Below are 26,712 nucleotides of genomic sequence, written 5' to 3'. Positions count from 1 at the left end.
CCCTGGTCGGAGACCATGTCCACGGGAGGTCCATGGATCCGGAAGACGTGCTGCTCCATGAGCTGGGCCATCTCCTTGGACCAGGGTAGTTTTGGGAGAGGAATGAAGTGAGCGGCCTTGGAAAACCAGTCAACCATGATCATGATGGCAGTGTTTCCCTCAGACGGAAACCCGTTACGAAATCCAGGGATATGTGGGGCAAGGGACGGTGAGGGACAGGAAGTGTTTGCAGAAGACCAGCCGGAGCTTGCCAAGGAATCTTATTCTGAGCACAGACCGTGCAGGTGGAGACAAACGCGGCGTCACCCGGAACCATCGTAGGCCACCAAAAGTGCTGTCGCATGAAGGCCAGGGCCCGTGTGGCAGGCAAGCCTTGAGGAATGGGTCCTCTCCAGGACCGCATTGCGGACAGCATCAGCTACAAACATCCAGTTATCAAGGCCCTCCCCAGGGTTCGGCTGGGGCCGATGCGCCTCCCGGACCTGTTTCCCTATACCCCAGTTGAGTGCCGTCACCAGGCACGAGGTGGGAAGGATCGTCTCGGGCTCCGGGGTCGTAATCGTGGGTTCTTGAGTCGAACGGGAAAAGATGAGGATGTCATATTGGTAGAAATTGACGAACCGGTTCAACATGTCGCAGAGAACATCATTGACCAGAGCCTGGAACACAGCAGGGGCATTGGTAAGGCCAAATGTCATGACCAGATACTCATAGTGACCGCTGGCCATGTTGAAGGCGTTCTTCCACTCGTCCCCTTCCCATATCCGCACCAGCTGGTAGGTGTTCTGTAGATCCAGCTTGGAGAACACGGTGACCTCCTGGAGCAGCTCGAAGGCCGAGGAGATGAGTGGTAGCAGGTAGTGGTTCTTCTCTGTTATGCCGTTGAGACCCCTGTAGTCGATGCACGGAGGACGGATGAATCCTGAAGTAAGAGAGTCCCAATGTAGCTCTCCATCGCCTTGGTCCCTGGTCCAGACAGAGTACAGTCAACCCCCGGGCGGAGTCGTGCTAGAGAGAAGGTCAATCACGCAGTCATAAGGTCGGTGCGGCTGGAGCGAAGTGGCCCAGGCCTTGCTGAACACCTCCCGGAGGTCATGGTACTCCGCAGGAATGGCGGAGAGGTCCAGGGCACCTTCAGAGCCCCGAGGAAGACATCCCGGGGCAGGTTGTGCTGACTTCAGATAATGGGCGTTGCAGAATGGGCTCAAGCCCATGATGGCACCAGCAGACCAGTTAATTAAGGGGATTGTGTCGCTGGAGACAGGAGAATCCCAATACCTCTGGGATCAGGGGGGACTTGTGGTTCCCTGACATACGTAATTTGATGGGAGTGGTGTTGTGAGTGACTCGGCCTATAGAGCGCCTGTCCAGCTCGGACTCCAGGGTAGCATCCAAAAAGCTCTCGTCGGCCTGTCGGGTCAAGAAGCCTCAGGTTCTTTCGGAAACGAGACCATCGGGAGCTTCCGGGACGACTCTGAAGCAAGGTGGGATCCCTGGGTGTGCGAGCGAAATCCAATTTCCTCTCCCTCCGTTCTTCCATAATCGCCTATCGATACAGATGGTCAAAGTGATGAGTGAATTGAACTCCGTAGGTAACTCCCGGGCTGCATGCTTGTCCTCCCTCGAGACATCGTGCAGGAACATATCGAACAAAATTGAAGCCTCAGTGCCTCAGTGCCTCCAACGTGCGGGAGTCCTGCCAAAGCTGGATTAGTTTCCCGGGGGCCTCTCGCCCGGAGAACGGGGCATCAAAAACTTTCCTCATGTCTCCCACGAACCACCCAGACTAGCGTATTTGGCCGGCTGTTGTTCCCACATGGCAGTATCCCAGGTGAGAGCTCTCCCGGACATCAGCGTGATAAGGTAGGCTATCTTAGAGTGATCCGAGTGGAAGAAGGAAGGCTGAAGTTCGAAGACGAGGGCACACTGAGCAAGGAATGCCCGACAGGTGCTCGGCTCTCCATTGAAATGTTCAGTAGGAGGTAAGCGGGGCTCCCGAGAAGGTGGAGTGACCGATCAGACGGCGCTGCTAGCAGCTGAGTTGATGAGGCTGCCTCCCAGACAATTGCTCCAGGAAACTGTCCAACGCCCGGTCTTGGCATTCAACCAACGTTTGGACCCCCGTCCACAAGGCGACGAAGCAATTCCTCGTGCCTATTGATGGTGGCTCACTGGGTGGAGATGGCGTTGTGCAGCTGGCCCGGGTCTGCTGGATCAGTCATGGCCAGTTCGTATGATCAGGAATCAGGGTAAGACCCAGATGCAGACACATTGAATTGACAATAGTTTAATACCTCAACAGGGGCAGGCGATAAACATCTCAAAGCAGGCAGAGGTCAGTAAACCAGAGGTGGGGCAACATTACCAAACGGCAGGCAGGCTCTGGGTCAAGGTAGGCAGAGGTCAACAATCCAGAGGTGGGGCAAAGGTACAGGTCGGCAGGCAGGCTCAGGGGCAGGCAGAGTGGTCAGGCAGGTGGGTCGAAACCAGAAGGGCGAGAAAAAGAGAGACAGGGAAAATCAGGAGCTGAGAACAAAAATGCTGGTTTACTTGACAAACAAGGCGAACTGCCAACAGGAAAAAAGAGAACACAGGTATAAACACACTGGGGATAATGGGGAAGATGGGCTACACCTGGAGGGGGGTGGAGACAATCACAAGGACAGGAGAAACAGATCAGGGTGTGACACATCCGCCAGTTTAAGATAGATATATCTGTGTTTCAATCCACCTCATCCACGGTGAAAGGTGGCAGAGCAGGGTGTTTTGTCATATCTGTCAACGTGCTAACTTCTGTTTGTAGCATCAGAACCGGTTTGGCTACAAACTCATCTGACTCCACAATGGAAAGCCATTTGAAGGTAGTGTTGTCACTAACCCCCAAAAAGGGGTTAACCTCTAGCGTCGAGCAATCCCGTATCCGGGAGCGTAATCATAGCCTCAAGCTCATTAGCATAACGCAACGTTAACTATTCATGAAAATCGCAAATGAAATGAAAGAAATATATTCACTCACAAGCTTAGCCTTTTGTTAACAACACTGTCATCTCAGATTTTCAAAATATGCTTTTCAACCATCACTACACAAGTATTTGTGTAAGAGATATTGATAGCTAGCATAGCATTAGCCTAGCATTCAGCAGGCAACATTTTCACAAAAACAAGAAAAGCATTCAAATAAAATAATTTACCTTTGAAGAACTTCGGATGTTTTCAATGAGGAGACTCTCAGTTAGATAGCAAATGTTCAGTTTTTCCAAAAATATTATTTGTGTAGGAGAAATCTCTCCGTTTTGTTCATCACGTTTGGCTAAGAAAAAAACGCCAAAATTCAGTCATTACAACGCACAACCTTTTTCCAAATTAACTCCATAATATCGACAGAAACATGGCAAACGTTGTTTAGAATCAATCCTCAAGGTGTTCTTCACATATCTATTCGATGATAAATCATTCGTGGCAGTTGTGTTTCTCCTCTGAAGAAAATGGAAAAATGCACGCAGCTGGAGATTACGCAATAATTTTGACGGAGGACACCAAGCGGGCACCTGGTAAATGTAGTCTCTTATGGTCAATGTTCCAATGATATGCCTACAAATACGTCACAATGCTGCAGACACCTTGGGGAAACGACAGAAAGTGTAGGCTCATTCCTGGCGCATTCACAGCCATATAAGGAGACATTGGAAACACAGCGCCTTCAGAATCTGGGCCATTTCCTGTTTGAAATTTCATCTTGGTTTCGCCTGTAGCATAAGTTCTGTGGTACTCACAGATAATATCTTTGCAGTTTTGGAAACGTCTGACTGTTTTCTTTCCAATTTATGCATAGTCGAGCTTCTTTTCGTGACAAAATATCTTGTTTAAAACGGGAACGTTTTTTCATCCAAAAATTAAAAGAGCGCCCCCTATATCGAAGAAGTTAATCACTATGTGTAAAACATATTCCCAAAGCTTTCTTATACAGGAAAGAGAAGACACTTCAAAACCTTGTCTTATGATTTATTTTTGTCTTCAATGTGTTTCTATGGGCTTAGATTAGTAGTAGTTATATTAGTGGTAGAGGTGTGTTTTCATGTGTTCTGTTGGACCTACAGACAGTTAGATTAGTATTAGTGGTGTGTTTTAATGTGTTCTGTTGGACCTACAGACAGTTAGATTAGTATTAGTGGTGTGTTTTAATGTGTTCTGTTGGACCTACAGACAGTTAGATTAGTAGTAGTGGTGTGTTTTAATGTGTTCTGTTGGACCTACAGACAGTTAGATTAGTAGTAGTGGTGTGTTTTAATGTGTTCTGTTGGACCTACAGACAGTTAGATTAGTAGTAGTGGTGTGTTTTAATGTGTTCTGTTGGACCTACAGACAGTTAGATTAGTAGTAGTGGTGTGTTTTAATGTGTTCTGTTGGACCTACAGACAGTTAGATTAGTAGTAGTGGTGTGTTTTAATGTGTTCTGTTGGACCTACAGACAGTTAGATTAGTAGTAGTGGTGTGTTTTAATGTGTTCTGTTGGACCTACAGACAGTTAGATTAGTAGTAGTGGTGTGTTTTAATGTGTTCTGTTGGACCTACAGACAGTTAGATTAGTAGTAGTGGTGTGTTTTAATGTGTTCTGTTGGACCTACAGACAGTTAGATTAGTAGTAGTGGTGTGTTTTAATGTGTTCTGTTGGACCTACAGACAGTTATATTAGTGGTAGAGGTGTGTTTTCATGTGTTCTGTTGGACCTACAGACAGTTAGATTAGTATTAGTGGTGTGTTTTAATGTGTTCTGTTGGACCTACAGACAGTTAGATTAGTAGTAGTGGTGTGTTTTAATGTGTTCTGTTGGACCTACAGACAGTTAGATTAGTAGTAGTGGTGTGTTTTAATGTGTTCTGTTGGACCTACAGACAGTTATATTAGTGGTAGAGGTGTGTTTTCATGTGTTCTGTTGGACCTACAGACAGTTAGATTAGTAGTAGTGGTGTGTTTTCATGTGTTCTGTTGGACCTACAGACAGTTAGATTAGTAGTAGTGGTGTGTTTTCATGTGTTCTGTTGGACCTACAGACAGTTAGATGAGTAGTAGTGGTGTGTTTTAATGTGTTCTGTTGGACCTACAGACAGTTAGATTAGTATTAGTGGTGTGTTTTAATGTGTTCTGTTGGACCTACAGACAGTTAGATTAGTAGTAGTGGTGTGTTTTCATGTGTTCTGTTGGACCTACAGACAGTTAGATTAGTAGTAGTGGTGTGTTTTAATGTGTTCTGTTGGACCTACAGACAGTTAAATTAGTAGTAGTGGTGTGTTTTAATGTGTTCTGTTGGACCTATAGACAGACTGTATGCATGTATGCTATATCAAGCCTTTATAAGTTATATTTAGTTTAATCACTGTCCTCCTGCTTGTCCATCACCAGCGACCATGGTGGAGAGTGTTGGATCAAGCCTGGACCTGAGACATGTGAGTTAACTGATAATTGTTTTAAAAATCAAAATACGCTAAAAAGCATTCATTATAGTTTAGTCCCAGGCAAGGAACACAATCATGATCTATTTGGTCAAAACAAACGTAAAGGTAGATTCAGCGATACAACATAAATGCACAAAGTAAACAGCATGATGGGTGAACTTACATAACAACAAAGAGTATTTGGAGAGCAAGGCTAAACTTCTCTGCTGTTTTGGTCCCGTGACTAACACGCTGTAAGAGAGTGAAGAGAACCCTTGCCCCTGGGCAGATACTGTGTGTGACTGTGTGAGAGAGAAGTCAGGCATCTTGCTCATCACAATATATGTGGTGCTGCTCGTACAACATAATTTAGCTGACTCTACCTTTAAGCTCTCATTCTAGAATCTACCAGAAATCAGACCCCAACATCTACAAAACATTATATATTATTATATTATATAAATTATATTCATTTTTATTACAAGTCTATTTAATAATAATTAATTAATTATTACATTGTCAATTTTAAACTATTTTTGACTTCAGGGATTCCTCAGAGCTGTAAGACTTGTGACCATGTTGAGGTAAGTCATAATGTCAATTCTTACTTTAACATACCTGCAGGAGTCAGGTACAGTCTCAAAGCCAGGTGTGTACTGACCAACCATTCATACTGGGATATAGACAGTCCTGTGTTCTGCTTTAGTAATATAAACACAGTCTCAAAGCCAGGTGTGTACTGACCAACCATTCATACTGGGATATAGACAGTCCTGTGTTCTGCTTTAGTAATATAAACACAGTCTCAAAGCCAGGTGTGTACTGACCAACCATTCATACTGGGATATAGACAGTCCTGTGTTCTGCTTTAGTAATATAAACACAGTCTCAAAGCCAGGTGTGTACTGACCAACCATTCATACTGGGATATAGACAGTCCTGTGTTCTGCTTTAGTAATATAAACACAGTCTCAAAGCCAGGTGTTTACTGACCAACCATTCATACTGGGATATAGACAGTCCTGTGTTCTGCTTTAGTAATATAAACACAGTCTCAAAGCCAGGTGTGTACTGACCAACCATTCATACTGGGATATAGACAGTCCTGTGTTCTGCTTTAGTAATCTAAACACAGTCTCAAAGCCAGGTGTGTACTGACCAACCATTCATACTGGGATATAGACAGTCCTGTGTTCTGCTTTAGTAATATAAACACAGTCTCAAAGCCAGGTGTGTACTGACCAACCATTCATACTGGGATATAGACAGTCCGGTGTTCTGCTTGTAGGCATGCAGGACTTTAGCTGTTGTCATATTTTGTCATTAGACTGTTTAATTGATAAATCACCAGCATTCCATGTAACATTGAATAAATACATTAGATTAGTTACTTTGGTTATGGGCCAGTTTCCCAGCAATGCTTTTTAGTGGCAGGGTAGCCGAGTGGTTAGAATGTTGGACCAAAAGGTTGCAAGTTTGAATCCCCGAGCTGACAAGGTACAAATCTGTCGTTCTGCCCCTGAACAGTCAGTTTACCCACTGTTCCTAGACCAGTTAACCCCACTGTTCCTAGACCAGTTAACCCCACTGTTCCTAGACCAGTTAACCCCACTGTTCCTAGGCCAGTTTACCCACTGTTCCTAGTCCAGTTAACCCACTGTTCCTAGACCAGTTAACCCCACTGTTCCTTAAGAATTTGTTCTTAACTGACTTGCCTGGTTAAATAAAGGTAAAAAAAAAGCTTTTTAGTCCAGCACTAGACTCAATATGTGTCCAGGAAACAGGCCCCATATGTATTACTGAAGTGTTTGTCCTTGTTCAGGACTCCACACACTGGCTTCAGATTGAACCCTTGACTTCCACTGTCCAGGGAGTGACAATGTTCAGGTAAAATAACTACTTGTAACATTTCATTCCACCTGCTAGTGTATTTCCCCATTACCTTTGGGAATAGTCTTCTAATCCAACCTCTCCATTTGACCATTGACCCTCTCTACCACATCTTGTTGTTGCCTTCAGGCACAGGACACCCAGAGGGAGTTATGAGTGCACAGTGTCTGGGCTCCGCTGGCTGTGTGAGAGAGATGTCATTCTGAAGTATCACTTCAGGAACTGGGAACCCTACAGTCAACTTCTGAAAGACATGCAGTACACTCAAGGTGGTCCATTGCTGGATATCACTATGGAGTTAGGTGAACTGGAGGAAGTTCATCTGCCACACTTTGTCTGTTTAGGTAAAACCATATAGAAATAGTATTCAGAAAGACATTTCCATGTAACTGAGTTTCACTTCCTGAGTTATTGAATTAACTGTTTTGATAGTTTGATTTTACTGTGATCTTTTACTGCATATTCTTTGTATTTTAGTTGGATGAATAATACAATATTTGTCTTTCTGTCTCCTTTTTATTGTGTTGTTCAGGGACCAACCCTTCCCTGAGGAATGAGATGAAGATTCTTCATGTAGAGGAACATGGAGTATCTTTAGAGAAAGTGCATGAGGTCACCAGATTCCATGCTAAGATTCTCCATCCCAAGTTCTCAGCTATCTCTGTTATACTGAGCTATATCCTTTCTTGGAATGTAGATGTCCACTGTGAGCTGATGCTCTATCTGACAGTGAAAAGGGAAACATTAATTCCACGCCTGTACCTGTTCCCCAGTAACCCCGGCCAGATACAGGTGAGGTATCATTATTATAGAGATGACCTTAACTAACCAATGGTGCAGTTTATGTTGACACTCATTACATGAAGATAAGTGTGTTACTATTTTATCTGAATAATGTTTGCTAGTTTTCTGAATAATGTTTGAATTAGACTATACATTGACTGGCTGGGTATTCCGTGCCTCGTTTCGCAGGCTGTGGAACAACAGGAAATAAAGTTTCAAGGGTCTAAAAGGTTTCCCAACACAAGACCAGAGCGGTCCTTCAAACTGAAGAGTTCCTTCAGACTGAACATTCCCTGTTCTACCTCCATCAATCCACCGGTACAGTTTTAGTAAACTAAGAACATGAATCTGACATTTAAGTCACATTTCTATGCATTGATCTCTCTCGCTCTCTCTGTCTCTCTCTCGCTCTCTCTCTCTCTCTCGCTCTCTCTCGCTCTCTCTCTCTCTCTCTCTCTCTCTCTCTCTCTCTCTCTCTCCCTCCCTCCCTCCCTCCCTCCAGAGGATTCATCTCATACATAGAGACACCACACCAAGCTTTTTCAGGGCGGTTGTGAAAATGACAGGGATTGACATTGAGATGGAGTTATTCAGTGATGATGAGACGACAGCGTGGAAAGAAATAGTACCAACAGGTAGGAGCCTCTGTCAATCATCACGTTGTACTTTAGTACCAGATGCTATTTAGAGTGATATAACCTCATGTTGTTTATCTTGTTATCTTTGTTGTTTATCTTTTCAGATGAATACATCTCTGACACCCGTTCAACAAGTAAGTAAACATGAGTTACAGAGCATTTGGAAAGTATTCAGACCCCTTGACTTTTTCCACTTTTTTCTTACGTTACAGCCTTGTTCTAAAATGGATTCAATTGTTTTCTTTCCTCATCAATCTACACACAATACCCCATAATGACATCACAATACCCCATAATGACATCACAATACCCCATAATGACATCACAATTACCCCAGAATGACAAAGCAAAAACAGATATCACATTTACATAAGTATTCAGAACCTTTTACTCAGCACAGAGTATCTCCCATTCTTCTCTGCATATCCTTTCAAGCTCTGTCAGGTTGGATGGAGAGTGTTGCTGCACAGCTATTTTAAGGTCTCTCCAGAGATGTTAGATCGGGTTCAAGTCTGGACTCTGGCTGGGCCTCTCATGGACATTCAGAGACTTGTCCCCAATCCACTCCTGTGCTTTCTTGACTGTGTGCTTAGGGATGTTGTCCTGTTGGAAGGTGAACCTTTGCCTCAGTCTGAGGTCCTGAGCGCTCTGGAGCAGGTTTTCATCAATGATCTCTCTGTACTTTACTCCATTCATCTTTCCCTTGATCCTAACTTGTCGCCCAGTTGCTGTCACTGAAAACATCCCCACCGTACAGATGCTGCCACCTCTATGCTTCACTGTAGGGATGGTGACAGGTTTCTTCCAGATGTGAAGCTTGGCATTCAGGCCAAAGAGTTCAATCTTGGTTTCATCATACCCAGAGAATCTTGTTTCTCATGGTCTGAGAGTCTTATCATGCCTTTTGTCAATCTCCAAGCGGGCTGTCATGTGTCTTTTACTGAGGAGTGGCTTCCGTCTGGCCACTCTGACATAAAGGCCTGATTGGTGGAGTGCTGCAGAGATGATTGTCCTTATGGAAGGCTTGCTCATCTCCACAGAGGAGCTCTGTCAGAGTGACCATTGGGTTCTTGATCACCTTCTTGACCAAGGCCCTTCTGACCAGACTGCTCAGTTTGGCCGGGCGGGCCAGCTCCAGGAAGAGTCTTGTTGATTTCAAACTTCTTCAATATTAGAATGATGGCTACCACTGTGTTCTTCGGGATCTTCAATGCAGCAGATTTGTTTTGGTACCAGATCTGGGCCTTGAGATGTTCTTTTTTTCAGAGCTCAACGGACAAAGTCCTTCGACCTGCTGGCTTGATTTTTACTCTAACATGCATCGTCAACTGTGGGACTTTATATAGAAAGGTGTGTTCATTCCAATCAATTGAATTTACCACAGGTTCATTCCAATTAAGTTGTAGAAACATCTCAAGGATGATCAATGGGGAAACAAGATCCATCAGCTCGATTTCAAGTATCGTTTAATAAATGTGTAAAAATGAGCAAAAGCCTGTTTTTTGCTTTGTCATTATGGGATGTTGTGTATAGCTTGATTTTAGAAAAAGGCTGTAACGTAATGCAATGTACAAACCAATGACTTGAGGGCCAGTCAACAGGGTTTACTGTAGGACCTGGACTAGTCCAGTCAACAGGGTTTACTGTAGGACCTGGACTAGTCCAGTCAACAGGGTTTACTGTAGGACCTGGACTAGTCCAGTCAACAGGGTTTACTGTAGGACCTGGACTAGTCCAGTCAACAGGGTTTACTGTAGGACCTGGACTAGGCCAGTCAACAGGGTTTACTGTAGGACCTGGACTAGTCCAGATGATAAAATATTGTCTTCAAGAACAATGACATCTCCTCCAGGACTTGATGGAGATTAGCCTGGTTCTGAATGCCCCAATGACATCTCCTCCAGGACTTGATGTATACTAGCCTGGTTCTGAATGACCCAATGACATCTCCTCCAGGACTTGATGTAGATTAGCCTGGTTCTGAATGCCCCAATGACATCTCCTCCAGGACTTGATGTAGATTAGCCTGGTTCTGAATGCCCCAATGACATCTCCTCCAGGACTTGATGTAGACTAGCCTGGTTCTGAATGCCCCAATGACATCTCCTCCAGGACTTGATGTAGATTAGCCTGGTTCTGAATGCCCCAATGACATCTCCTCCAGGACTTGATGTAGACTAGCCTGGTTCTGAATGTCCCAATGACATCTCCTTCAGGACTTGATGTATACTAGCCTGGTTCTGAATGTCCCAATGACATCTTCTCCAGGACTTGATGTGGATTAGCCTGGTTCTGAATGCCCCAATGACATCTCCTCCAGGACTTGATGTAGATTAGCCTGGTTCTGAATGCCCCAATGACATCTCCTCCAGGACTTGATGTAGATTAGCCTGGTTCTGAATGCCCCAATGACATCTCCTCCTGGACTTGATGTAGATTAGCCTGGTTCTGAATGACCCAATGACATCTCCTCCAGGACTTGATGTAGATTAGCCTGGTTCTGAATGTCCCAATGACATCTCCTCCAGGACTTGATGTAGATTAGCCTGGTTCTGAATGTCCCAATGACATCTCCTCCAGGACTTGATGTAGATTATCCTGGGTCTGAATGCCCCAATGACATCTCCTCCAGGACTTGATGTAGATTAGCCTGGTTCTGAATGTCCCAATGACATCTCCTCCAGGACTTGATGTAGATTAGCCTGGTTCTGAATGTCCCAATGACATCTCCTCCAGGACTTGATGTAGATTAGCCTGGTTCTGAATGCCCCAGTCGTGTTTTTTTATGTCTGTGAAACCGTTCCTAAATGTGAATATGTGGTATGTTTAGGTCGTTGTTTTTCTAAATACTTTTATTTTAGGAGTCTGCTTCTAAATTACTGAAATGTAAATGTACAAATGTAGTTAACCTGACTCTTGTTGGGGGCAGGAGGTCCGACTGGTTCTCCAAAACTGCAGCTGCGTTCTGTACGGACGGAGTTTGTGAAACGAGTGTCAAGACCTGTCCTGAATGAACTGCTGGACGGACTCCTGCAACACACAGTCATCAACCAGGAGGAAATGGAGTCAGTGAAGGTGATCGCTGAGAGGGCAGAGAAGGCACGTGACGTCATCGACATGGTGTTGAGAAAAGGAACTGAGTCGTGTTCCAGGATGATCAACCTTCTTGGGGAGATTGACCCCTATCTTTGGTCAATGCTTCAGATTAACAGTGTTGGGGTTCCAACCTAATGGTAGAATGGATAGTAACAGTGTTGGGGTACCAACCTAATGGTAGAACGGATAGTAACAGTGTTCGGGTACCAACCTAATGGTAGAATGGATAGTAACAGTGTTGGGGTACCAACCTAATGGTAGAGTGGATAGTAACAGTGTTGGGGTACCAACCTAATGGTAGAATGGATAGTAACATTGTTTGGGTAGCAACCTAACGGATAGTAACAGTGTTGGGGTAGCATTCTAATGGTAGAATGGATAGTAACAGTGTTGAGGTATCATTCTAATGGTAGAATGATAGCAACAGTGTTGGTGTAGCAACCTAATGGTAGAATGGATAGCAACAGTGTTGGGGTAGCAACCTAATGGATAGTAACAGTGTTGGTGTACCAACATAATGTAGCAACCTAATGGTAGTAACAGTGTTGGGGTAGCAACCTAATGGATAGTAACAATGTTGGGGTACCAACTAGTGATGTGTGGGTCTCATCTGCAGTCCCCACGGTTAAATCTGTGTGCTTAGGGTCATGAAATACTGTGTGGATGAAGGGCGGGTGTCTGGTAGGCGGGTTGAATGAAGTGAAAACAATACCTTAAAAAAATCCATCAATGTATCCTTCTAATTTAATTTACATTGAGGTTTTTCTTTCATTGTTTTAAGCTATCTGGCAGTCTGAGATATAATACCTAACTGTGTGCACCAGATGCTTTTGGGAATGGTAAAAAATGTAATATGTTCAGATGGGGTTGTATAAATAAAACTATCCTGTACCTTTAAAGCAAATCGATGCCTCCTTCTCTGCCCACAGTTCATGTTCTATATTAGCTGGTGGGGGCCATTTCACTCCATCACATATAGTTGGGTGGTTGGGTTAATAGCAGTAGAGGACTACCATGGCCAACCAATCGAGGACTACCATGACCAACCAATAGAGGACTACCATGGCCAACCAATAGAGGACCACCATGCCCAACCAATAGAGGACCACCATGGAAAACCAATAGAGGACCACCATGGCCAACCAATAGAGGACCACCGTGGCCAACCAATAGAGGACTACCATGGCCAACCAATAGAGGACCACCATGGCCAACCAATAGAGGACCACCATGCCCAACCAATAGAGGACAACCGTGGCCAACCAATAGAGGACTACCATGGCCAACCAATAGAGGACTACCATGGCCAACCAATAGAGGACCACCATGCCCAACCAATAGAGGACCACCATGGCCAACCAATAGAGGACCACCTTGGCCAACCAATAGAGGACGACCATGGCCAACCAATAGAGGACCACCATGCCCAACCAATAGAGGACCACCATGGCCAACCAATAGAGGACTACCATGGCCAACCAATAGAGTACCACCATGCCCAACCAATAGAGGACCACCATGCCCAACCAATAGAGGACCACCATGGCCAACCAATAGGGGACTACCATGGCCAACCAATAGGGGAACACCATGCCCAACCAATAGAGGACCACCATGGCCAACCAATAGAGGACTTCCATGGCCAACCAATAGAGGACCACCATGGCCAACCAATAGAGGACCACCATGGCCATCCAATAGAGGACCACCATGGCCAACCAATAGAGGACCACCATGCCCAACCAATAGAGGACAACCGTGGCCAACCAATAGAGGACCACCATGGCCAACCAATAGAGCACTACCATGGACAACTAATAGGGGACCACCATGGCCAACCAATAGAGGACTACCATGGCCAACCAATAGAGGACCACCATGGAAACAAGTCATTCACTTTGACTATTTATCCTCTGTCATTATGGGATACATCTGTTGCCTGGTGAAACATTTGGATGTATTTTAAATAGTCAAATAAAATAAAATCGAACTATAGTGATCAGACTGCATTGTAGTACCCAGTTACCACACACACACACACACACACACACACACACACACACACACACACACACGTTTTGTTCTTCTAGCCTCGTGGTGACCGAACATTGATTTCCATTAAAAATCCTATCTTTTCTAACCCTCACCTTAACCTCAACCCATTTTAATTAACATTTTTAAATGAACCTTTATATAACTGGGCAAGTCAGTTAAGAACACATTCTTATTTACAATGACGGCCTAAGAACAGTGGATTAACTGCTTTTTTCAGGGGCAGAACGACAGATTTGAACCATTTACCCATAACCCTAATGGTAAACCTAACTCTGAACCTAACCTCTTACCCTAATGGTAAACCTAACTCTAAACCTAACCTCTTACCCTAATGGTAAACCTAACTCTAAACCTAACCTCTTACCCTAAACTTAACTCTAAACCTAACCTCTTACCCTAATGGTAAACCTAACTCTAAACCTAACCTCTTACCCTAAACTTAACTCTAAACCTAACCTCTTACCCTAATGGTAAACCTAACTCTGAACCTAACCTCTTACCCTAATGGTAAACCTAACTCTGAACCTAACCTCTTACCCTAATGGTAAACCTAACTCTAACTCTAAACCTAACCTCTTACCCTAAACTTAACTCTAAACCTAACATCTTACCCTAAACTTAACTCTAAACCTAACCTCTTACCCTAATGGTAAACCTAACTCTGAACCTAACCTCTTACCCTAATGGTAAACCTAACTCTAAACCTAACCTCTTACCCTAATGGTAAACCTAACTCTAAACCTAACATCTTACCCTAAACTTAACTCTAAACCTAACCTCTTACCCTAATGGTAAACTTAACTCTAAACCTAACCTCTTACCCTAATGGTAAACCTAACTCTAAACCTAACCTCTTACCCTAATTGTAAACCTAACTCTAAACCTAACATCTTACCCTAAACTTAACTCTAAACCTAACCTCTTACCCTAATGGTAAACATAACTCTAAACCTAACCTCTTACCCTAATGGTAAACCTAACTCTAAACCTAACCTCTTACCCTAATTGTAAACCTAACTCTAAACCTAACCTCTTACCCTAAACTTAACTCTAAACCTACCCTCTTACCCTAATGGTAAACCTAACTCTAAACCTAACCTCTTACCCTAAACTTAACTCTAAACCTAACCTCTTACCCTAATGGTAAACTTAACTCTAAACCTAACCTCTTACCCTAATGGTAAACCTAACTCTAAACCTAACCTCTTACCCTAATTGTAAACCTAACTCTAAACCTAACCTCTTACCCAAATTGTAAACTTAACTCTAAACCTCTTACCCTAAACTTAACTCTAAACCCAACACTTTCATTTAAAACAGCATTTGTCCTCATGGGGGATGTGGGAAATGTCCTGCTGGGGCAGCAGGGTAGCCTAGTGGTTAGAGCGTTGGACTAGTAACAGGAAGGTTGCAAAACCTCAGAGCAGACAAGGTACAAATCTGTCGTTCTGCCCCTGAGCAGGCAGTTAACCCATTGTTCCGAAGGCCGTCATTGAAAATAATAATTTGTTCTTAACTGACTTGCCTAGTTAAATAAAGGTCAAATTAAAATAAAATGAAATAAATGTCCTTGTTGGAACTTATAGAACCATTAAACACACAAATAACAGTTTATTTATGATGTATTTATTTAAACTTTATTTAACTCGGCAAGTCAGATTCTTATGTACAACGACGGCCTAAGAACAGTGCCTTGCTTCGAACGACAGATTTTTACCTTGTCTGTTCCGGGGATCCGCTCTAGCAACTTTTGAGTTACCTGTCAAACGTTCTAACCACTAGGCTACCTGCCGCACCAATCAGATATGATCATAGATGAATAATAACAGTTTATTCATGATGTATTGTGTATTAATATAATAACGTGTTATCACTATCGTCACCATCGTCACTATTATTATTATTATTGAAGGCGATAGTATTTTAAGTATAAGGATGACGTGGGTAGAGGGGCTGATCGCAGAGCCTGTGGGAGGGGTTGTCAATATACCACAGCCACAAAGTCAAGATTGGCTTAACGTCAGCGTTAGGCAAAGTGTTAGCAGTGTGGTTTTGGTTAGGGTTGATGTTAGGGTTAGGTTATAAAATCAAAATTTAAGAAGATATATGCGGGCTTAGCCATAATTGCTGGCTGTGGTAACTAGTGACGACCACACGCGCACACCTCAGTGGCAAAACGAGGGGACGCGCTATAGACGGACAGACAGCTAGAAATGGAAATGCAGACAAAATGCAGCGTCTCCGCTCTGTGAGCTGCATACACCAGATTCACTGCCCTAAATCCTCCCAATAACGCTGTTGTCGTTGCAAAAAAAAAAGGGATTTAGGTTTAACAATCGTCCTTCGCGGCAGACAGCGTTTGGTGACTGGACTAGTGGTGCGTCTTCCGTTCTGTCGCTGCCGCAGAGCGTTCTTCTTCTCTTCAGTCGAGCCAGGGCTGTTGTACAGAAGCCATCGCTGTATGATTCGCCTTGTTCTGCGCTGTTTTCAGCCTTCTATCTATTCGTTCGTGCGGTAAAGCGCTGGTGGTGAAGTCAACGACAACGCTAGTGTGGATCTAGTGGGCGCATTACATCCATCTCTGTCGCGTCTACGGTCTGCTACACTGCTGTCGCTTTCAGGATGGCGCTAACGATTTGCACGAGATTCACCGATGAATTCCAGCTTTTCGAGGAGCTGGGGAAGTAAGCGTGCATGTTTGGATTGTCTCGTGCATGTTTGGATTGTCTCGTGCATGTTTGGATTGTTATTGATGTTATTTGTTATCCGGTAGCAGTGTCCTTCTTGTTATCATGTAATAGCCAGGCTATTCTGCTGATCCTACCTTCGTTTAGGACGTGGATAGGGCACTGTGTGCGCGTGTGCACGCGACCTTCGGTTCATATGTGAATAGGCTACATAGACCGACAAATTATATTTTCATAGCTCTATGGATGCCATACCGGATTGGATCAAAATGTCAAGCCTTCCTATAGCCTATCAGAGTTGACCTGGCCTTGTCAAGCATTCCTATAGCCTATCGTAGTTGACCTGGCCTTGTCAAGCATTCCTATAGCCTATCATAGTTGACCTGGCCTTGTCAAGCATTCCTATAGCCTATCATAGTCGACCTGGCCTTGTCAAGCATTCCTATAGCTTATCATAGTTGACCTGGCCTTGTCAAGCTTCCCTATAGCCTATCATAGTTGACCTGGCCTTGTCAAGCTTCCCTATAGCCTATCACAGTTGACCTGGCCTTGTCAAGCATTCCTATAGCCTATCATAGTTGACCTGGCCTTGTCAACCATTCCTATAGCCTATCACAGTTGACCTGGCCTTGTCAAGCCTTCCTATAGCCTATCATAGTTGACCTGGCCTTGTCAACCATTCCTATAGCCTATCACAGTTGACCTGGCCTTGTCAAGCCTTCCTATGGCCTATCACAGTTGACCTGGCCTTGTCAAGCCTTCCTATAGCCTATCATAGTTGACCTGGCCTTGTCAAGCATTCCTATAGCCTATCATAGTTGACTTGGCCTTGTCAAGCATTCCTATGGCCTATCATAGTTGACCTAGCCTTGTCAAGCATTCCTATAGCCTATCATAGTTGACTTGGCCTTGTCAAGCATTCCTATGGCCTATCATAGTTGACCTAGCCTTGTCAAGCATTCCTATAGCCTATCATAGTTGACCTGGCCTGGAGAATATATATTATTCCCTCGTCCTCTCTATAGTTTATTTTTATTTACACTTCCTGATGGTGGTCCGTCTCTTATATAGTCCATCTCTTATATAGTCCATCTCTTATATAGTCCATCTCTTATATAGTCCATCTCTTATGGGGGCACATCTCTTATATAGTCCATCTCTTATATAGTCCATCTCTTATATAGTTCATCTCTTATGGTGGTCCATCTATTATATAGTCCATCTCTTATATAGTCCATCTCTTATATAGTCCATCTCTTATATAGTCCGTCTCTTATATAGTCCATCTCTTATATAGTTCATCTCTTATATAGTCCATCTCTTATATAGTCCATCTCTAATATAGTTCATCTCTTATATAGTCCATCTCTTATATAGTTCATCTATTATATAGTCCATCTCTTATGGTTTTCCATCTCTTATATAGTCCATCTCTTATATAGTTCATCTCTTATATAGTCCATCTCTTATATAGTCCATCTCTTATGGTTTTCCATCTCTTATATAGTCCATCTCTTATATAGTCCATCTCTTATATAGTACATCTCTTATATAGTCCATCTCTTATATAGTCCATCTCTTATATAGTCCATCTCTTATAGATTCCATCTCTTATAGATTCCATCTCTTATATAGTCCATCTCTTATATAGAACATCTCTTATATAGTCCATCTCTTATATAGTCCATCTCTTATATAGTACATCTCTTATTTGTCCGTCTCTTATATAGTCCATCTCTTATAAGGTCCATCTCTTATATAGTCCATCTTTTATATAGTCCATCTCTTATATAGTCCATATCTTATGGGGGCACATCTCTTATATAGTCTATCTCTTATATAGTCCATCTCTTATATAGTCCGTCTCTTATATAGTCCATCTCTTATATGGTCCATGTATTATATAGTCCATCTCTTATGGGGGCACATCTCTAATATAGTCTATCTCTTATATAGTTAATCTCGTATATAGTTCATCTCTTATTGTGGTCCATCTCTTATATAGTCCATCTCTTATATAGTCCATCTCTTATATAGACTGTGTCTTATATATTCCATCTCTAATGGTGGTCCATCTATTATATAGTCCATCTCTTATATAGTCCATCTCTTAAATAGTCCATCTCTTATATAGTCCATCTCTTATATAGTCCATCTCTTATATAGTCCATCTATTATATAGTCCACCTCTTATATAGTCCATCTTTTATATAGTCCATCTCTTATATAGTACATCTCTTATATAGTCCATCTCTTATATAGTCCATCTCTTATATAGTCCATCTCTTATATAGTACATCTCTCATATAGTCCGTCTCTTATATAGTCCATCTCTTATATAGTCCATCTCTTATATAGTCCATCTTTTATATAGTCCATCTCTTATATAGTCCATCTCTTATGGGGGCACATCTCTTATATAGTCCATCTCTTATATAGTCCATCTCTTATATAGTCCATCTCTTATATAGTCCATCTCTTATGGGGGCACATCTCTTATATAGTCCATCTCTAATATAGTCTATCTCTTATATAGTTAATCTCGTATATAGTTAATCTCTTATGGTGGTCCATCTCTTATGTAGTCCATCTCTTATGTAGTCCATCTCTTATATAGACTGTGTCTTATATATTCCATCTCTAATGGTGGTCCATCTATTATATAGTCCATCTCTTATATAGTCCATCTCTTATATAGTCCATCTCTTATATATTCCATCTCTTATATAGTCCATCTCTTATATATTCCATCTCTTATATAGTCCATCTCTTATATATTCCATCTCTTATATAGTCCATCTCTTATATAGTCCATCTATTATATAGTCCATCTCTTATATAGTCCATCTTTTATATAGTCCATCTCTTATATAGTACATCTCTTATATAGTCCATCTCTTATATAGTCCATCTCTTATATAGTCCATCTCTTATATAGTACATCTCTCATATAGTCCGTCTCTTATATAGTCCATCTCTTATATAGTCCATCTCTTATATAGTCCATCTTTTATATAGTCCATCTCTTATATAGTCCATCTCTTATGGGGGCACATCTCTTATATAGTCCATCTCTTATATAGTCCATCTCTTATATAGTCCATCTCTTATATAGTCCATCTCTTATGGGGGCACATCTCTTATATAGTCCATCTCTAATATAGTCTATCTCTTATATAGTTAATCTCGTATATAGTTAATCTCTTATGGTGGTCCATCTCTTATGTAGTCCATCTCTTATGTAGTCCATCTCTTATATAGACTGTGTCTTATATATTCCATCTCTAATGGTGGTCCATCTATTATATAGTCCATCTCTTATATAGTCCATCTCTTATATAGTCCATCTCTTATATATTCCATCTCTTATATAGTCCATCTCTTATATATTCCATCTCTTACATAGTCCATCTCTTATATAGTCCATCTCTTATATAGTCCATATTTTATATAGTCCATCTCTTATATAGTCCGTCTCTTATATAGTTCATCTCGTATATAGTTCATCTCTTATGGTGGTCCATCTCTTATATAGTCCATCTCTTATATAGTCCATCTCTTATAGATTCCATCTCTTATATAGTCCATCTCTTATATAGTCCATCTCTTATATAGTCCATCTCTTATGGTGGTACATCTCTTATCTCTTTTATATTCCATCTCTTATGGGGGCACATCTCTTATATAGTCCATCTCTAATATAGTCCATCTCTTATATGGTCCATCTCTTATGTAGTCCATCTATTATATAGTCCATCTCTTATATAGTCCATCTCTTATATAGTCCATATCTTATGGTGGTCCAATTTTTATATAGTCCATCTCTTATATAGTCCATCTCTTATATAGTCCATCTCTTATATAGTCCATCACTTATGGTGGTCCATCTCTTATCTCTTATATATTCCATCTCTTATGGGGGCACATCTCTTATATAGTCCATCTCTAATATAGTCCATATCTTATATAGTCCATCTCTTATATAGTCCATCTCTTATATATTCCATCTCTTATGGTGGTCCAATTCTTATATAGTCCATCTCTTATATAGTCCATCTCTTATATAGTCCATCTCTTATATATTCCATCTCTTACATAGTCCATCTCTTATATAGTCCGTCTCTTAGATAGTCCATCTCTTATATAGTCCATCTCTTATGGGGGCACATCTCTAATATAGTCCATCTCTAATATAGTCCATCTCTTATATAGTCCATCTCTTATATAGTCCATCTCTTATATAGTTCATCTCTTATGGTGGTCCATCTATTATATAGTCCATCTCTTATATAGTCCATCTCTTATGGGGGCACATCTCTAATATAGTCCATCTCTTATATAGTCCATCTCTTATATGGTCCATCTCTTATGTAGTCCATCTATTATATAGTCCATCTCTTATATAGTCCATCTCTTATTTAGTCCATATCTTATGGTGGTCCAATTTTTATATAGTCCATCTCTAATATAGTCCATATCTTATATAGTCCATCTCTTATATAGTCCATCTCTTATATATTCCATCTCTTATGGTGGTCCAATTCTTATATAGTCCATCTCTTATATAGTCCATCTCTTATATAGTCCATCTCTTATATAGTCAATCTCTTATATTGTCCATCTCTTATATATTCCATCTCTTATATAGTCCATCTCTTATATAGTCCATCTCTTATATATTCCGTCTCTTACATAGTCCATCTCTTACATAGTCCATCTCTTATATAGTCCATCTCTTTTGGTGGTCCATCTCTTATATAGTCCATCTTTTATATAGTCCATCTCTTATATAGTCCGTCTCTTATATAGTCCATCTCTTATATAGTCCATCTCTTATGGGGGCACATCTCTTATATAGTCCATCTCTAATATAGTCCATCTCTTATATAGTCCATCTCTTATATAGTCCATCTCTTATGGGGGCACATCTCTTATATAGTCCATCTCTAATATAGTCCATCTCTTATATAGTCCATCTCTTATATAGTGCGTCTCTTATATAGTCCATCTCTTATGGTTTTCCATCTCTTATATAGTCCATCTCTTATATAGTTCATCTCTTATATAGTCAATCTCTTATATAGTCCATCTATTATATAGTCCATCTCTAATATAGTTCATCTCTTATGGTGGTCCATCTCTTATATAGTCCATCTCTTATATAGTCCATCTCTTATATAGCCAATATCTTATATAGTCTGTCTCTTATATAGTCCATCTCTTATGGGGGCACATCTCTTATATAGTCCATCTCTAATATAGTCAATTTCTTATATAGTCCATCTCTTAAATAGTCCATCTCTTATATAGTTCATCTCTTATATAGTCAATGTCTTATATAGTCCATCTCTTATATAGTCCATCTTTTATATAGTCCATCTCTTATATAGTCCATTTCTTATGGGGGCACATCTCTTATATGGTCCATCTATTATATAGTCCATCTCTTATATAGTCCATCTCTTTTGGGGGCACATCTCTTATATATTCCATCTATTATATAGTCCATCTCTTAAATATTCCATCTCTTATGGGGGCACATCTCTTATGGTGGTCCATCTCTTATATAGTCGATCTCTTATGCAGTCCATCTCTTATATATTCCATCTCTTATATAGTCCATCTCTTATATAGTCCATCTCTTATATATTCCATCTCTTACATAGTCCATCTCTTATATAGTTCATCTCTTATATAGTCCATCTTTTATATAGTCCATCTCTTATATTGTCCGTCTCTTATGGTGGTCCAATTCTTATATAGTCCATCTCTTATATAGTCCATCTCTTATATAGTCCATCTCTTATATAGTCCATCTCTTATATAGTCCATCTCTTATATAGTCCATCTCTTATATTGTCCATCTCTTATATATTCCATCTCTTATATAGTCCATCTCTTATATAGTCCATCTCTTACATATTCCGTCTCTTACATAGTCCATCTCTTACATAGTCCATCTCTTATATAGTCCATCTCTTATATAGTCCATCTTTTATATAGTCCATCTCTTATATAGTCCATCTCTTATATAGTCCATCTCTTATGGGGGCACATCTCTTATATAGTCCATCTCTAATATAGTCCATCTCTTATATAGTCCATCTCTTATATAGTCCATCTCTTATGGGGGCACATCTCTTATATAGTCCATCTCTAATATAGTCCATCTCTTATATAGTCCATCTCTTATATAGTGCGTCTCTTATATAGTCCATCTCTTATGGTTTTCCATCTCTTATATAGTCCATCTCTTATATAGTTCATCTCTTATATAGTCCATCTCTTATATAGTCCATCTATTATATAGTCCATCTCTAATATAGTTCATCTCTTATGGTGGTCCATCTCTTATATAGTCCATATCTTATATAGTCCATCTCTTATATAGTCCATCTCTTATATAGCCAATATCTTATATAGTCTGTCTCTTATATAGTCCATCTCTTATGGGGGCACATCTCTTATATAGTCCATCTCTAATATAGTCAATTTCTTATATAGTCCATCTCTTATATAGTCCATCTCTTATATAGTTCATCTCTTATATAGTCAATGTCTTATATAGTCCATCTTTTATATAGTCCATCTCTTATATAGTCCATTTCTTATGGGGGCACATCTCTTATATGGTCCATCTATTATATAGTCCATCTCTTATATAGTCCATCTCTTTTGGGGGCACATCTCTTATATATTCCATCTATTATATAGTCCATCTCTTAAATATTCCATCTCTTATGGGGGCACATCTCTTATGGTGGTCCATCTCTTATATAGTCGATCTCTTATGCAGTCCATCTCTTATATATTCCATCTCTTATATAGTCCATCTCTTATATAGTCCATCTCTTATATAGTCCATCTCTTATATATTCCATCTCTTACATAGTCCATCTCTTATATAGTTCATCTCTTATATAGTCCATCTTTTATATAGTCCATCTCTTATATAGTCCGTCTCTTATGGTGGTCCAATTCTTATATAGTCCATCTCTTATATAGTCCATCTCTTATATAGTCCATCTCTTATATATTCCATCTCTTATATAGTCCATCTCTTATATAGTCCATCTCTTAAATAGTCCAGCTCTTATATAGTCCATCTCTTATATATTCCATCTCTTACATAGTCCATTTCTTACATAGTCCATCTCTTATATAGTCCATCTCTTATATAGTCCATCTTTTATATAGTCCATCTCTTATATAGTCCGTCTCTTATATAGTCCATCTCTTATATAGTCCATCTCTTATGGTGGTCCATCTCTTATCTCTTATATATTCCATCTCTTATGGGGGCACATCTCTTATATAGTCCATCTCTAATATAGTCCATATCTTATATAGTTCTTCTCTTATATAGTCCATCTCTTATATAGTCCATCACTTATGGTGGTCCATCTCTTATCTATTATATATTCCATCTCTTATGGGGGCACATCTCTTATATAGTCCATCTCTAATATCGTCCATATCTTATATAGTCCATCTCTTATATAGTCCATCTCTTATATATTCCATCTCTTATGGTGGTCCAATTATTATATAGTCCATCTCTTATATAGTCCATCTCTTATATAGTCCATATCTTATATAGTCCATCTCTTATATATTCCATCTCTTATATAGTCCATCTCTTATATAGTCCATCTCTTATATATTCCATCTCTTACATAGTCCATCTCTTGTATAGTCCATCTCTTATATAGTCCATCTTTTATATAGTCCATCTATTATATAGTCCATCTCTTATATTGTCCATCTCTTATGGGGGCACATCTCTTATATAGTCCATCTCTTATATAGTCCATCTCTTATATAGTCCATCTCTAATATAGTCTATCTCTTATGGTTTTCCATCTCTAATATAGTACATCTCTTATATAGTCCGTCTCTTATATAGTCCATCTCTTATATAGTCCATCTCTTATGTAGTCCATCTCTACTATAGTCTATCTCTTATGGTTTCCCATCTCTTACATAGTCCATCTCTTATATAGTCCATATCTTATATAGTCCATCTCTAATATAGTCCATCTCTTATGGTGGTCCATCTCCTATATAGTCCATATCTTATGGGGGCACATCTCTTATATAGTCCATCACTTATATAGTTCATCTCTTATAGATTCCATCTCTTATATAGTCCATCTCGTATATAGTCCATCTCTTATGGGGGCACATCTCTTATATAGTCCATCTCTGATATAGTACATCTCTTATATATTCCATCTCTTATATAGTCCATCTCTTATATAGTCCATCTCTTAAATAGTCCAGCTCTTATATAGTCCATCTCTTATATATTCCAGCTCTTACATAGTACATCTCTTACATAGTCCATCTCTTATATAGTCCATCTCTTATATAGTCCATCTTTTATATAGTCCATCTCTTATATAGTCCGTCTCTTATATAGTCCATCTCTTATATAGTCCATCTCTTATGGTGGTCCATCTCTTATCTCTTATATATTCCATCTCTTATGGGGGCACATCTCTTATATAGTCCATCTCTAATATAGTCCATATCTTATATAGTTCTTCTCTATATAGTCCATCTCTTATATAGTCCATCACTTATGGTGGTCCATCTCTTATCTATTATATATTCCATCTCTTATGGGGGCACATCTCTTATATAGTCCATCTCTAATATAGTCCATATCTTATATAGTCCATCTCTTATATAGTCCATCTCTTATATATTCCATCTCTTATGGTGGTCCAATTATTATATAGTCCATCTCTTATATAGTCCATCTCTTATATAGTCCATATCTTATATAGTCCATCTCTTATATATTCCATCTCTTATATAGTCCATCTCTTATATAGTCCATCTCTTATATATTCCATCTCTTACATAGTCCATCTCTTATATAGTCCATCTCTTATATAGTCCATCTTTTATATAGTCCATCTATTATATAGTCCATCTCTTATTTTGTCCATCTCTTATGGGGGCACATCTCTTATATAGTCCATCTCTTATATAGTCCATCTCTTATATAGTCCATCTCTAATATAGTCTATCTCTTATGGTTTTCCATCTCTAATATAGTACATCTCTTATATAGTCCGTCTCTTATATAGTCCATCTCTTATATAGTCCATCTCTTATGTAGTCCATCTCTAATATAGTCTATCTCTTATGGTTTCCCATCTCTTACATAGTCCATCTCTTATATAGTCCATATCTTATATAGTCCATCTCTAATATAGTCCATCTCTTATGGTGGTCCATCTCCTATATAGTCCATATCTTATGGGGGCACATCTCTTATATAGTCCATCACTTATATAGTTCATCTCTTATAGATTCCATCTCTTATATAGTCCATCTCGTATATAGTCCATCTCTTATGGGGGCACATCTCTTATATAGTCCATCTCTTATATAGTCCATCTCTTATATAGTCCATCTCTTATATAGTACATCTCTTATATAGTACATCTCTTATATAGTCCATCTCTTATATAGTTCATCTCTTATATAGTCCATCTCTTATATAGTCCATCTCTTATAGATTCCATCTCTTATATAGTACATCTCTTATATAGTACATCTCTTATATAATCCATCTCTTATATAGTCCATCTCTTATATAGTCCATCTCTTATAGATTCCATCTCTTATATAGTACATCTCTTATATAGTCCATCTCTTATATAGTCCATCTCTTATATAGTCCATCTCTTATATAGTCCATCTCTTATATAGTCCATCTCTTATGTAGTCCATCTCTAATATAGTCTATCTCTTATGGTTTCCCATCTCTTATATAGTCCATCTCTTATATAGTCCATATCTTATATAGTCCATCTCTAATATAGTCCATCTCTTATGGTGGTCCATCTCTTATATAGTCCATATCTTATGGGGGCACATCTCTTATATAGTCCATCTCTTATATAGTCCATCTCTTATATAGTCCATCTCTTATAGATTCCATCTCTTATATAGTCCATCTCTTATATAGTCCATCTCTTATGGGGGCACATCTCTTATATAGTCCATCTCTTATATAGTCCATCTCTTATATAGTCCATCTCTTATATAGTACATCTCTTATATAGTCCATCTCTTATATAGTCCATCTCTTATATAGTCCATCTCTTATATAGT

General features: G+C 40.2%; 3 protein-coding genes across 5 annotated transcripts in view; all 3 read left to right on the top strand.

The window, feature by feature from the left end:
- Positions 1-8,150, top strand: part of LOC135535769 (NACHT, LRR and PYD domains-containing protein 3-like) — a 29,289-nt gene extending 21,139 nt beyond the window's left edge. The window contains exons 11-15 of the mRNA XM_064962190.1: positions 5,401-5,444; positions 5,979-6,016; positions 7,255-7,319; positions 7,452-7,666; positions 7,855-8,150. Of these exons, the coding sequence (XP_064818262.1) occupies positions 5,401-5,444; positions 5,979-6,016; positions 7,255-7,319; positions 7,452-7,666; positions 7,855-8,150 (658 nt within the window). The remainder of the gene's footprint in view (positions 1-5,400; positions 5,445-5,978; positions 6,017-7,254; positions 7,320-7,451; positions 7,667-7,854) is intronic.
- Positions 8,151-8,312: 162 nt separating this feature from the next.
- On the top strand, positions 8,313-12,243 carry LOC135535776 (caspase-1-like). The gene is made up of 4 exons (XM_064962209.1): positions 8,313-8,423; positions 8,608-8,740; positions 8,848-8,877; positions 11,673-12,243. The coding sequence occupies exons 2-4, from the start codon at positions 8,665-8,667 to the stop codon at positions 11,972-11,974; spliced, it is 408 nt and encodes a 135-aa protein (XP_064818281.1). The 5' UTR covers positions 8,313-8,423; positions 8,608-8,664; the 3' UTR covers positions 11,975-12,243.
- Positions 12,244-15,901: 3,658 nt separating this feature from the next.
- LOC135535774 (calcium/calmodulin-dependent protein kinase type II delta chain-like) overlaps positions 15,902-26,712 on the top strand; it is a 105,645-nt gene continuing 94,834 nt past the window's right edge. For all 3 annotated transcript variants that reach the window (XM_064962205.1, XM_064962204.1, XM_064962206.1), the window contains exon 1: positions 15,902-16,578. In XM_064962205.1, the coding sequence (XP_064818277.1) occupies positions 16,517-16,578 (62 nt within the window). In that variant the 5' untranslated portion in view covers positions 15,902-16,516. The remainder of the gene's footprint in view (positions 16,579-26,712) is intronic.

The sequence above is a fragment of the Oncorhynchus masou genome, unplaced genomic scaffold (assembly GCF_036934945.1).
Source record: "Oncorhynchus masou masou isolate Uvic2021 unplaced genomic scaffold, UVic_Omas_1.1 unplaced_scaffold_514, whole genome shotgun sequence".
Lineage (NCBI taxonomy): Eukaryota > Metazoa > Chordata > Actinopteri > Salmoniformes > Salmonidae > Oncorhynchus > Oncorhynchus masou.
This window is presented reverse-complemented; position numbering and strand designations above follow the sequence as displayed.

Coding starts and splice junctions, on each gene's coding strand:
- LOC135535776 (XM_064962209.1), top strand. CDS start 8,665: ATGACAGGGATTGACATTGAGATGGAGTTATTCAGTGATGATGAGACG. Junction 8,741..8,847: donor GAAAGAAATAGTACCAACAG/GTAGGAGCCTCT, acceptor TTATCTTTTCAG/ATGAATACATCTCTGACACC. Junction 8,878..11,672: donor CTCTGACACCCGTTCAACAA/GTAAGTAAACAT, acceptor TGTTGGGGGCAG/GAGGTCCGACTGGTTCTCCA.